Raw genomic sequence first — 12,767 nt, 5'->3', positions numbered from 1 at the left:
ACACCAGAAAGCAGACACACAACGTGAGCGACTAGCTGGGGAACACAGTGGAGCATTTAGCGGGTCAACATTTTTTTTATTTTTTTTTATTTAACCTTTATTTAACCAGATAAAAAACATTGAGATAAAATCTCATTTTCAATGCTGACCTGGCCAAGAAGGCAGCAACGTTACACATAACACATAACACAAACATATAAAATACAGAGAACATAAAGAAAACAAAAGACGAAAAAGCAGTCACTACATTGTGCACATTAGGACAATAAAAAAAGTACACTACTTGTTACTGCAAGAGCAGCTGGTGGTGAGGACTTCAGACAACTTCAATTTAAAACATGAAAAAGTGCCCTCAGTTTAAGGCGTGATTGAAGGTCATTCCAAGACCAAGGACCATAATAAGAAAGACTCCTTTTTCCAGCCTCAGTCCGTACAGTAGGAACCTGGAACCGTATCCAGGCACTGGATCTGAGTTTGTAAGAGTCACAAACTGGAGCAAAAGAAAGAGAGTTTCCTCAGAAGTTGGTGGAGAACAAAGCTGAGATTAAAGGAGAGAGAATATTTTCCAGGTGGATGCAAGGACAACTCCAAAGCAAATCAAATATAAAACATACTGTATTTGAGATCAAAGAAAACTCATGAGAGATCTTCATTTAACTGCCCAAATCATGCCAAGCCTATTGGGGGTACTAGCAATGGTAACACTAAGTCCCCTTCCCCTTTCACACTATCAAGATGACATGTATTTAGCCTCTACAGTTAGAAACAAATCCCTGCACACATTAGGTCCTTTCCTTGAGTGGCAATCACCCCCATTGATATTAGTCTTAATTAGACATGAACTCCCAATGCTAATCAACACAATTTCTTCAATGATTTGTTTGCTCACTGGCCGAAATAGATGTGTGCACAGCTACAGTAACAACTACACAAAAGCAGGAGTACTGTACCACTATGAATGTACTGTATGTGTAGATACACCAGGACACATATTTCCTTCTGCCTTAGTATGGCATTAGCTAGCCATGCCAAAAAAGGGAAATTGTAAATGGACTGAGAGTGTATCTGGAGGATTGTGGTGGTCCAGGTCCGGTCCGTGCGGGGCTCGGCTGGCTGTGACCAGGGAACACTGATCCAGGACGGGGTGACTGATGCTATAAATATTGGATGAGCTCATCTGTGTCCGAAAGGCGGCAAGCCAAAACTAGAAACTGGAGCAAATGTGCACGCTCTTACTCATCCACCCACACACACACTACACAGAGGCTCTGTTATCTTACTAATACCAACATGAGCAAATACAGTCAATATACTGTATGTACAGGCACATACATCAAAGACTTACACACCCTGAGTTATGAGTGTCTCCTCACCCCTCATCTTAGAACAACTTGAATAACCAACTCCTTGAGCTGTAGCTGTTCACGTGTGATCTCTGCCTGCCCACGTGCACATTATGATGAAGACTATTATAGCAGGGGAGGAAGAGAAGAGGAAGAGAAAGTGAGAGGAAGAGAGAGACTTGTATGATTCACTTGCTCAGACCTTGATCGGTCAAAGAGTTCTGAAATGTTGAATTAACCTGTAATGGATGACAACGCTGAATCACCGAGATTCGTTGCCACGGAGACAGTCTAAGGGAATATCTGCTGTGTTGTAACTACTGTCATGTATAACATGATTCAAAGTCAATCTCTTCAGGTACAGCAATGCCTGTTACTGGTGTTTATATATTCATTATATAAAAATATATTATAATATAATTGCATGTATACATTTGTATAGGCTTTTTACACATGCTTTGACAATGAAGAGTTTCCACAAAGAAACATACAAAAAAAGATGATGCAAACAGAAAAACGCAAATACAGGAGGAAAACTTAGCAACAAAAGGGCTTTTTTTCCGAAATATAAGAATAATAAAAACAAGGATAATCCATAATGTCCATCCCTTATCTGCTATTATCACATTTTCTATTGGCACAGGGATCAAATAATGTTTCAATCTTGTGCTTTCAGCCTCTCATAATAGTTGAGAACAAGGCTGTTGCACCCGGGTCGCCATAGCCAACGAGGCTATTTATACCCGGGTGTGTATAGAATGGGAAAAACACGTTTCTTTAGATATAGGTATTTATGCAAATGTATTTCTTTTATTTTCCTTTTATTGATCTTGATGTACCTTATTCCCTGTGGAGCTGCATCACATTGAAAGTCCCCTATAGGGGATCAATAAAGGCATTACAGTCGGGTCCAAATAGACACTATCATCTTCACTGATAGTGATTTATCTGATCTCATTGTCAAAACATGTGGTTAAGCAGAGAAAATGATCACTTATAGAAACATTATTGCTCACGTTTTTTAAAGCGACAAATACTGCTGAACCTCATGTCCTTGTGGTGCTCAGAATATAATGTGTGACGGGGCAGAATCATACTGTACCTGAGAGATCAAAGACTTAACATCCACTGAGGATGCAGAACAGAATCTTACTTTTGTCTCCCCCACCTTTACAACCTCAATTTCCTGACTCACTTACTAAAACCCCTTTCGCCTGACACTGGGAGCTTCAGATCTATTTGGCAGTCTGCCTAGATCTGTCACTATCACACACATTGTATCTTCCCCTTTCACTCTCATTCTTCCACCAACACTACAACCTCTTCTTCGTTTCCCTTCTCTCTCTGCATCAGGACGCACTTGGACTCCAAACCAATCGTTTCATTTCTCAGCCAGGCAAGCGTGGCCAGCGATGAATCGCTCTAAATCACAGGCTTAACAGCCGGCTGTGATACTGCGGGGACTGGCAGCGCCTCCATTGCACAGTTCATAGAGAGATGGAAAGGGGTATATTGAGAAAGGATGTTAAGAAATAGAGAAACAGGGACAACAACAAAGGCTGCTGATAGTGAGGAGAATACAGAGGAAACTGAACAATGAAAACGTTTATGATATTAAACACTAAAGAGGAGAACAAAAGAATCAAAATAAATCAACAACATTGATTGAATTTGCACTCAATACTCCATTATTCTATTGGCGCTCCCATCCTCCAGTTTAATATTTCAGCCTCTTGTTCAAACAGACTAATCAGAGCAGAGATGATAACTGGAGCTCTCTTGGACAGTGTATTGCTCCATGGCAAACCATTATGTAATGAAAGCCTCAGTTAAGAGGCTCAAATGGAAAGGAAGTTATTCCCATGCACTCGTAATAACACAGATAGGCAAAGAAATCAATTCAATCATTGCTCCTGTTATCTCCTGAGAGAAAATGGCTTCTAAGCCTTGCTATCTTCAGAAAGGAGGTTGGTGTGATGTGTGAGGAAGCCATTCCGACTGAAGTTGTTCTTCTGAGCTGTCACTTCGAGATTGTTGTGGTTTTAAGTAGGAACAGGAGAGAGATTTGATTCATAAAGAGTTGAGATCTGAGACCACTGATGCTAAGTGAGGACACGGAAGTATCAACATCACTGTGTAGGGATGGGCATACAGATACAATCTTCTACCTTGGTGTATGTTTTTTCACCATCCTCCATCTTCTCCCGCTTATCCGTGGTCGGGTCGCGGAGGTAGCAGTTCCAGCAGAGAGCCCCAAACGTTCCTTTCCCTGGCCACATCAACCAGCTCTGACTGGGGGATCCCAAGGCGCTCCCAGGCCAACGAAGAGATATAATCCCTCCACCTGGTCCTAGGTCTACCCCTCGGTCTCCTCCCAGCTGGACGTGCCTGGAACACCTCCCTAGGGAGGCGCCCAGGTGGCATCCTTACTAGGTGCCTGAACCACCTCAACTACCTCAACTGGCTCCTTTCGACGCGAAGGAGGAGCGGTTCAACTCCTAGTCCCTCCCGGATGACTGAACTGAAAGGGAGACGCCAGCCACCCTGCAGAGAAAACCCATCTCGGCCGCTTGTATCCGCGATCTCGTTCTTTCGATCATGACCCATCCTTCATGACCATAGGTGAGCAGGGACGAAAATGGCCCGGAAGACAGAGAGCTTTGCCTTCTGGCTCAGCTCTCTTTTCATCACAACGGTGCGGTGTTTTTTCACACTTAGTGAAAATGTATTCCAGAAACCTACGGTAGCCGACAGGTGCAAACACATTACAACTGCTCAAATCATTTCCATTAGGAGAAAGGCACTACAGTTTCAAAAATGATGCAAATAAAAAAACACAAATGGGGCAAAACACATGCAAATGTGTTCACCACCTTGACAATACATATGCAGTGTTTACCAGTAGCGCTGCATAAACAAAATGCCAGGGGACAATAAAAAGTGACGCACACAGCTGGGACCGGAGCACTTGTTGACGTTCGGGATATATAAAGTTAGCTGGAAACGGACCTAAAATGTACGTTTTAATGGCTTATTTAACAATGTGATCGCATGATTGATTCTTATATCATTGCAGATCTGCTGTAAGCTACCAAGCTAACATAGCTAACCTAGTCATTTTGTCAACATATTGACAAAACACTTGAAACAGACTGCCAACAGTGAGAGTTGGCCCACATTATAATCCCCGAACTTAATTATTTTAGATAAACATTTTTTACCATTATTAGATATCATTGCAAATGTTTTATTAGGAATTAAATGCTTTTAAAATCTTTGGGTATGGTGTTTACACATGAAAAAATAACTATGTTTACATGGATATTCAAGGTATTTCATCACTCTCTCTAAAGTCCAATAGTATGATAATGTAGTTCTGGTACTGATGATCAAATGAAGGGTCACTAAAATAGTTTTTTCTATTAAATATGTATTAACAACGCAGCCCCCGTGTTCGTCCTCAGCTCGCTGCCCGGTGTGGAAGCTGTCCATGGTGCTGAAACACCAACACAGGGGCTTTATTATTGGAAAGCACTCTCCGTCCTAATCTACTTCTATTTCAGCTGGCTCAAGGGACACAATACCCATTAGGCCTGCCTGCCATATAAACAACGTTACCTCTCTGGTAAAACACAAGTTTCTCTGGGAAATGGCGCTGCAGACACACACACCTGGGGACGGAGGAGGTGTCACACGACATCATCTGTCCCATTACTCAGGACTAAAACAGGGGAAGATGGATGTGGCGGGCTGCTACACCTTGCTCAAGGGCACCACTGCAGAGATCCTGTATCAAGAATCAGAGCATGTAGCAGCTAGTCTGAAAACTCTGCCTGCGTTGGATTGTTGAGAGTACAATACATGGGAGGAGAGGGAGGCAAAACAAACAGATTTGTTTGATATAAGTTGTGATCAAATCAAGATTCAGCAGTCTGTTATCATCAGGATTTCACAAAGGGAAGTATGTGCAGTGATTTCCAATATGAGCAAGCTTCTGATGAATGTTGTATGCAGAGAGAGATTGATATTTGAGAAACATTGCTTTTGAGAACTTAAGAGAAAATGTGTAAACACAAATGCTGACTTAAAATGTTCCTAAGTTGTTAAAAGCTTTGATCTGTTTGAGAACTGTTATTTGATAGAGACTTTGTAATGTTTTTTAGTGTCTGTGGATTATTTTGTGTGTACCTGCCCAGGGAGATGGAAATAAGCTAAAAGCCAAATCTATGCTTTGCTATGTATTTGTATGCAAGGTCCTTTAATAATAAGGACCTAACAATGAATTGATTAAGACAGCCTTAAACATGTAATCAATATACTGCATCAAATAAAATGTGAGTATAAAAAAGTATCCTTTAAATGAATGTCCATTCCAAATATAATGCAAACATACAACCTCTATTGGTCATAGCTGCAACTTATTTCCATTGTTAGTTCATATGATGTTTTCTTAATGATCCCAGTCTATATTTATAGATCTATTTACGTCTTTCAAATAAAATGGTTCACAAAAACAGTTGTCCCATGTTTCCAAAGACTAAATATAATATGATAAGAAGAACTCACTCCAAACTGTTGGACCAATTTCTAAAATATATTCAGATGTGTTCCTCAGCAAGCCCAGAGACCCCTTTTTATTGATATGGTATAAAAAAGAACTCTGTGTACATAACTCAGACCTCCTAGTGCGCAATGCAGGGTCTCAGTCCAGCCTCAGCGTAAAGCAGCAATCAGTACACGGTGTCTCACTCTGCACCATGCCACATGTCTGAACAGCAGCAAAGACATGTACAGGACTACATAAGCAGTGTCCTTCTACCAGAAGCTGAATCATTCTCAAGCAACACATGAGATCCCACACTGCAGCAGGGCAGACAAAGGAAAACCACATTTCATTAATATTTCATCAAGTGTGACTTTTTATGTCTGCATAGATTTCAAATGCTCATGTCTTTGAGCAAATGAAGGTGTGTGATGATCAGGGAGTAGGAAAGGTTAAAGGGGCCCTATGATGCTGCCTTCAGGTTCATATGTGTATTGTCTGCATCTCTTCACCCTCTGTCTGAAACCAGAGCCCAGTCTGCTCTGATTGGTTAGCTGGCCGGCTCTGTTGCGCTTAGAGATGTCCCGCCCCTAAACCTATCATCTACAATGTGTTGGAGCGCGAGCCAATAGAAGCGTGAGTGTAGTGATGTCACTATGTTACGGAAGTAAACAAAGGAGTCCAATGGTGGTATTTCAGGCATGGTGGATTTTAGCCTTTGCAGACCATTACCATACATCAGTATAACACAAATAGAACCCTCCCCCAAAAAACATAATAGGGCCTCTTTAAAAGTATAACAGACTAAAGGATTGCATAGAGTCAACAGTCACTGGACCTATGGAAAAGTACCTAATGAAGTGATAATGATTATAACCCTATATCTGATTTACAGTATATAACTGTCCTGTCTAGATCTAAACACAAAGACGCTCAGTACCATGAACATATTGATTCCCGGTCAGGTTTAAAAGGTTAGGTTCAATACATCTCAGCAGCTTAGAGACCCTGAGCAGAGGATGCAAAGTGGAGAAGTGCTCTGTCCTACTAGGTTGTCAATTCATTGATGGTGTGTATTGGTGGTGCTGCAAGAAGCCACGTATGTATCAAAGGGGTGTGTGTGTGTGTGTGTGTGTGTGTGTGTGTGTGTGTGTGTGTGTGTGTGTGTGTGTGTGTGTGTGTGTGTGTGTGTGTGTGTGTGTGTGTGTGTGTGTGTGTGTGTGTGTGTGTGTGTGTGTGTGTGTGTGTGTGTGTGTGTGTGTGTGTGTGTGTGTGGTGTGTGTGTGTGTGTGTGTGTGTGTGTGTGTGTGTGTGTGTGTGTGTGTGTGTGTGGGAGAGGACTGAGTAGGAGTCTGTCTGTGTCCTTTAGCCTAAATCCTTTTGTATACAATCAGAGGATCTCATTCAGAGAAACACACGTTCTCAGAGTGAAGGAGCTATTAGCAATCAGAGCCATGTCTCACTTCTGGGAATGAATACGTTCTGAACAAGATGTTCTCCAGGATAAAGAAAAGACCGTGCTGGTGGATAATCACAACTCCAGCCCACCACGGTGCTTTCATCTCTCACTTCTGCTCTGAGTGTTGGGAGATTTCAAGACGTGGGAGAAAGCTTTTACATTTTGTTCAATTGCTGTAGATGGCATGCATCCAATTCCACATCCACAGCTGTGCGCCCTTCGCTTCTTAAGCTTGTACATCACTCATCCTGCAAGCTATAAATCAAAACATAATCTTCTATACATATCCGCAAAATGATGGAACCTCTTACGTTTTTTTCTCTATAGTTCCTCATCTATATCCCATTTGGTCTTTTAGAAAGGATCCAACCTCGAGCTACGTACATGTACTCTTTACTTACGTTCCTCCCTTTCCAAGCTTTCCAAGTCCTCCAGCACCTGGATCTGCTAGTTTAGTGATATCCTGGAGACAGGGAAGTCCACTGGGCGTTCACACACACACTACGTCCCGCTTCCCGTCTGTATGTCCGTATCACCAGAGAGCGCTCTGTGTGCGCAGCCAGGAGCCCGCTGAGGGATGTGAAATGGATAACCTGGGGCCTGGGAAACCTGCCAGCACTGCCAGTAAACCCCCCCCCCCCCCATAACATCACCGCCGCTTGCCCTGCCTTTCCTGGGCTGTGATGTCATCCTGCACACGCCCCCTAAACACAGCGAGAGGAAGGTCTCAGTTATTGAATGAGCACCCTCCTCCTCTCTCTTTCACTTTGTTGTTCTTGCTGTCCCATTCCTCAGCTCAGTTCTTTCAGCCTCCATACTTTCCATTTGCTTGCAACAATTTCCCTTCATTCAAACTGCTGCACTTTCCAAAGATCACAAACAAACATGGCAAGATGTGACCTGCTGTACACTGCTCTGTAATGCCCAATTACTACTTTATTTCATTCATTCCATCTCAAGTGTTAGTCATCTCAAACTGTGCAGTATGGCTTTCACATGCCCTAAAGACACCTTTAATACTGGATGTACATTGATTGACAAAACTGGTCCAAAAAGTACAAAATAAAAATCCCAGATTGACATTTTCAACTTTTTCTCTAATGTTATCCAGATAATAAATTAAATGTTTGGCACAATAATCAGCAAATGTGAACATTACCAACAACTTCACACTTCTACAAATGAAACACTGAGTGATTCAACTAATGTTTAGTTAGGTGTAAGGTACAACAACCAGGAACTACAATCATTAGTAGCATGACTGCGTGCCTCTGCACTCCTTTAATAATACTATTAATAATAATAATAATACATGATATTTATATAGCGCTCAAAGACACTTTACTATAGATGTTACTTAAGAGACACTTTTATCCAAAGGGACTTACATGAACGCAATACTGTGGAAATACCCAGAGGAGTCATTTAAAGGTCTATCATACTGTTTTTCATCAATATATTATAGGTCTCAGATATATACAAACATGTCTCTGATTGGCTGAAACACCAAACAGATCGTTGCAGCATTACCCATAATCCCCTCTGTTTCAGCCCTGTTTCCAAAGTGCTGATTCTCTGTCTGTTACTTTAGATGAAAATAAGGAGCCCCTCCCCACGCCCCTCTGAGAGAGATTTGGTTAAAAATAACACAATGGTGCTCTAGGAGGAGATTCAGGTGATAAGGTGGGGGGGGGGGGTTACCTTGGTTGCTGATTGGCTAATGGTTACACAAGACAAAACATCGTTATGACATCATAAAGTGACCAAAATCTGATCAGCTCATTTTCAGACAGGTTTTTATAGAAATAGATCAGGACAAAAAGAGAGAGAATCTTTGTTCCTGAAACTTTCAGAGTCTCTTTACACAGAGGGGACACATGTTGACGTAGAAGAGACATGAAGAAGAGGGGACACATGTTGATGAAGAAGAGACATGAAGAAGAGGGGACACATGTTGACGTAGAAGAGACATGAAGAAGAGGGGACACATGTTGATGAAGAAGAGACATGAAGAAGAGGGGACACATGTTGACGTAGAAGAGACATGAAGAAGAGGGGACACATGTTGATGAAGAAGAGACATGAAGAAGAGGGGACACATGTTGATGAAGAAGAGACATGAAGAAGAGGGGACACATGTTGACGTAGAAGAGACATGAAGAAGAGGGGACACATGTTGACGTAGAAGAGACATGAAGAAGAGGGGACACATGTTGATGTAGAAGAGACATGAAGAAGAGGGGACACATGTTGATGTAGAAGAGACATGAAGAAGAGGGGACACATGTTGATGTAGAAGAGACATGAAGAAGAGGGGACACATGTTGATGTAGAAGAGACATGAAGAAGAGGGGACACATGTTGATGTAGAAGAGACATGAAGAAGAGGGGACACATGTTGATGTAGAAGAGACATGAAGAAGAGGGGACACATGTTGATGTAGAAGAGACATGAAGAAGAGGGGACACATGTTGATGTAGAAGAGACATGAAGAAGAGGGGACACATGTTGATGTAGAAGAGACATGAAGAAGAGGGGACACATGTTGATGTAGAAGAGACATGAAGAAGAGGGGACACATGTTGATGTAGAAGAGACATGAAGAAGAGGGGACACATGTTGATGTAGAAGAGACATGAAGAAGAGGGGACACATGTTGATGTAGAAGAGACATGAAGAAGAGGGGACACATGTTGATGTAGAAGAGACATGAAGAAGAGGGGACACATGTTGATGTAGAAGAGACATGAAGAAGAGGGGACACATGTTGATGTAGAAGAGACATGAAGAAGAGGGGACACATGTTGATGTAGAAGAGACATGAAGAAGAGGGGACACATGTTGATGTAGAAGAGACATGAAGAAGAGGGGACACATGTTGATGTGGAAGAGACATGAAGAAGAGGGGACACATGTTGATGTAGAAGAGACATGAAGAAGAGGGGACACATGTTGATGTGGAAGAGACATGAAGAAGAGGGGACACATGTTGATGTGGAAGAGACATGAAGAAGTGGATTTTGCACAATAGGTGACCTTTAAGGTGAAGAGTCTTGCCCAAGCACACAGCGACATGCTGACTGCAGTGTCAAGGTGGGATTGAACCGGTGCTCACCTGATCTGAAGATGAGTGCACTGAGCCACACCCCCCAAAAATATAACCATTACATAAAGCCTGCTGCTCTGCCGCAGATCAGAACACTGTGCAGTTAGAAATGTCAGTGCAGATCCCAAAATATCCAAACATACCAAATATGCAAGGCTGAATTCTGAGGAGAAGTGTGTCAAAGGATGCAAAAGAACTATTGTAAATAACTAAATAAAAGGTTTTTGCCTAAAAATGTTTCTGGCTGATCAAACTTCATGTAGCTGATGTGATGAGCAGAACCAAGCCGATACTCTCAGTCAGTGGGGGTTGGGATAACAGGCACATTTTTTCAAGATTTTGCCAATATAAAATCTATGTACGCAAACGCTCAAAATCGGTTTAAATCAGTAGCAACCCACAACCTTACACATCTCGACAAACAGTTTGATCAGCGTAGTTGCCCTTGAAACAAGACTTCGATGCAGACCTCGATGCAGATATGTGCTATAGGGACTCATTTCTGTACGTATATCGTGTATAGAGACAATCATTAGAACTGGTTTGCGTATAATTGGATATGTAATAAAGCCCATATACAAAATCAATAATATGAAGTAAGTTTTTGGAAAGCTTTGAGAAGCTCAAACTGCTTGATGTGTGTCTGAACACCACTCCAGAAACTCTGCATTGCAAAATCAGAATAACACACAGACATCATGACCTGGGTTTAAAAATATCAGATTTGTCACGATGTCATGATTTCGGTGCCTTGGGCAGCTCCATGACGACAGCTATCCAATTACTGACCTACTTTTTTAAAGAAAGGAAATGCATTTGTAGCATTTATCAAATCTGCCACTTCAAAAAGAATAAACAATGGAACGAAAGATGACCTGTCAACTATCCAACTATGCAAATGTTGTTTTAAATACAGTATGTGGTGAGTATTCATAATTATGAGAGAACAGAAAAGACTCTGAAGCAAAAGAGAAGGACAATCTGCTGCATTGATTACAATACTGAAATGGAGAGTGGGGATTTATGATATGAAATTAATGTGCTTTGAAAAGGGCAGGAGGGCATTATGAAGCCAAGGTAGCCATTTCAAGAGAGGCAGTAGAGACCCACTTAAGCGCCTGCAGGAAATGAATACGCTTCTGTTTTTCATTATGTCAAAACAACCCAGAGAAAGAAATGCCAATGTCCTCACTACGAAGTAACTCTAGAAAATGATTAGGCACTGTAGGAGTAAATCCATTTTTTATTCACTGTTAGCAACAAGAGAGCCAGAGACTGCTGCGCCTTTTGGTTGCCATAGAAACCACATAAATGATAGGCCAGTTGCTGCTTATGCTGCATTATAAAAAAAATGCCATTGACTTTGCTGGGATTTCTGATGATTTCACCATGATGTGAAAATAACCTGCCACCATTAATCATTTCCCATAATCCTCTTGTGTTACTTGGATAACACAGGTGCATCCTCCTACTCCAATTAGAGGAAGTCTCCCACAATTCCCTTTCACCTTTCACCTTTATATGTACTGCACCTTTAAGAGAGAACACATTATTGATATGAACGTCTATAAATCATATGTACAGAATGGTTACATTATTTTTCTGTTACTTGCTTTTCTTTCCTTTTTTTTATTCTCAATTCAAACTCAAGGATCCCTCACAAATTGCGGATTTGAACGATTGCATCGTTTCAACACGGGGTATCTGATCGTCTTATGAATTAGCTGTTAAAATGTGTATGCGTTTGTGAGCAACCCGTAGTTTAACGCGTAACGAGCATTATCAAACAGCAGCGCATTCAGAGCCTTATCCGGGGATGTTAGCAGAGGAATGTCGGCTCACCTGGGCTGAAATGGGAGCTGAGGGCAGAGCCGGTGCTGAAAAAGCCTGAAGACATCGCCACCAGGATCACCAACATCTTCACAACCGATGAAAAGCAAAAGAGTAAAAATGCAGGAATTGAAACTCAAGAAACTAGGCAACACTATTTCTTGAACACAGCCTCGTTTCTCCTCTCTGAACCGGCCCCGGGTGTTTTCCCAACGCGCCCCTCCATGTTCGCACCGTTGTGATGAATATATACTGCTCCTCTGCAGGCTGAAGCCGGTGTATATGATTTGTCCTCCTGAACTCTTCAATAGCTGCAGAGGAAGAGGAGGAGGAGGAGGGCACAGTCCCGGTTAACAGCAGTCAAGTTCATCCAGAGCTTCACGCGGCACCCGGATGCGGTCTCATCATCTGAGCAGCTCTGACAGGACGAGTTCAGGCACACCTCTGCTCATAAATCAAACGTCTAGTCTTGTTTCGGGAGCTGT

At 42.0% G+C, this 12,767-nt stretch overlaps 1 protein-coding gene across 1 annotated transcript in view; it reads right to left on the bottom strand.

Moving 5' to 3' along the window:
- Positions 1 to 12,458, bottom strand: part of aatkb (apoptosis-associated tyrosine kinase b) — a 66,525-nt gene extending 54,067 nt beyond the window's left edge. The window contains exon 1 of the mRNA XM_034120003.1: positions 12,295 to 12,458. Coding sequence (XP_033975894.1) covers positions 12,295 to 12,370 — 76 coding nt within the window. The 5' untranslated portion in view covers positions 12,371 to 12,458. The remainder of the gene's footprint in view (positions 1 to 12,294) is intronic.
- Positions 12,459 to 12,767: the final 309 nt, after the last annotated feature.

This window comes from Trematomus bernacchii, unplaced genomic scaffold (genome assembly GCF_902827165.1).
Source record: "Trematomus bernacchii unplaced genomic scaffold, fTreBer1.1, whole genome shotgun sequence".
In the NCBI taxonomy this organism is placed as follows: Eukaryota; Metazoa; Chordata; class Actinopteri; order Perciformes; family Nototheniidae; genus Trematomus; species Trematomus bernacchii.
Note: the sequence above shows the minus strand (reverse complement) of the source record. Positions and strands in the feature narration are given on the sequence as shown.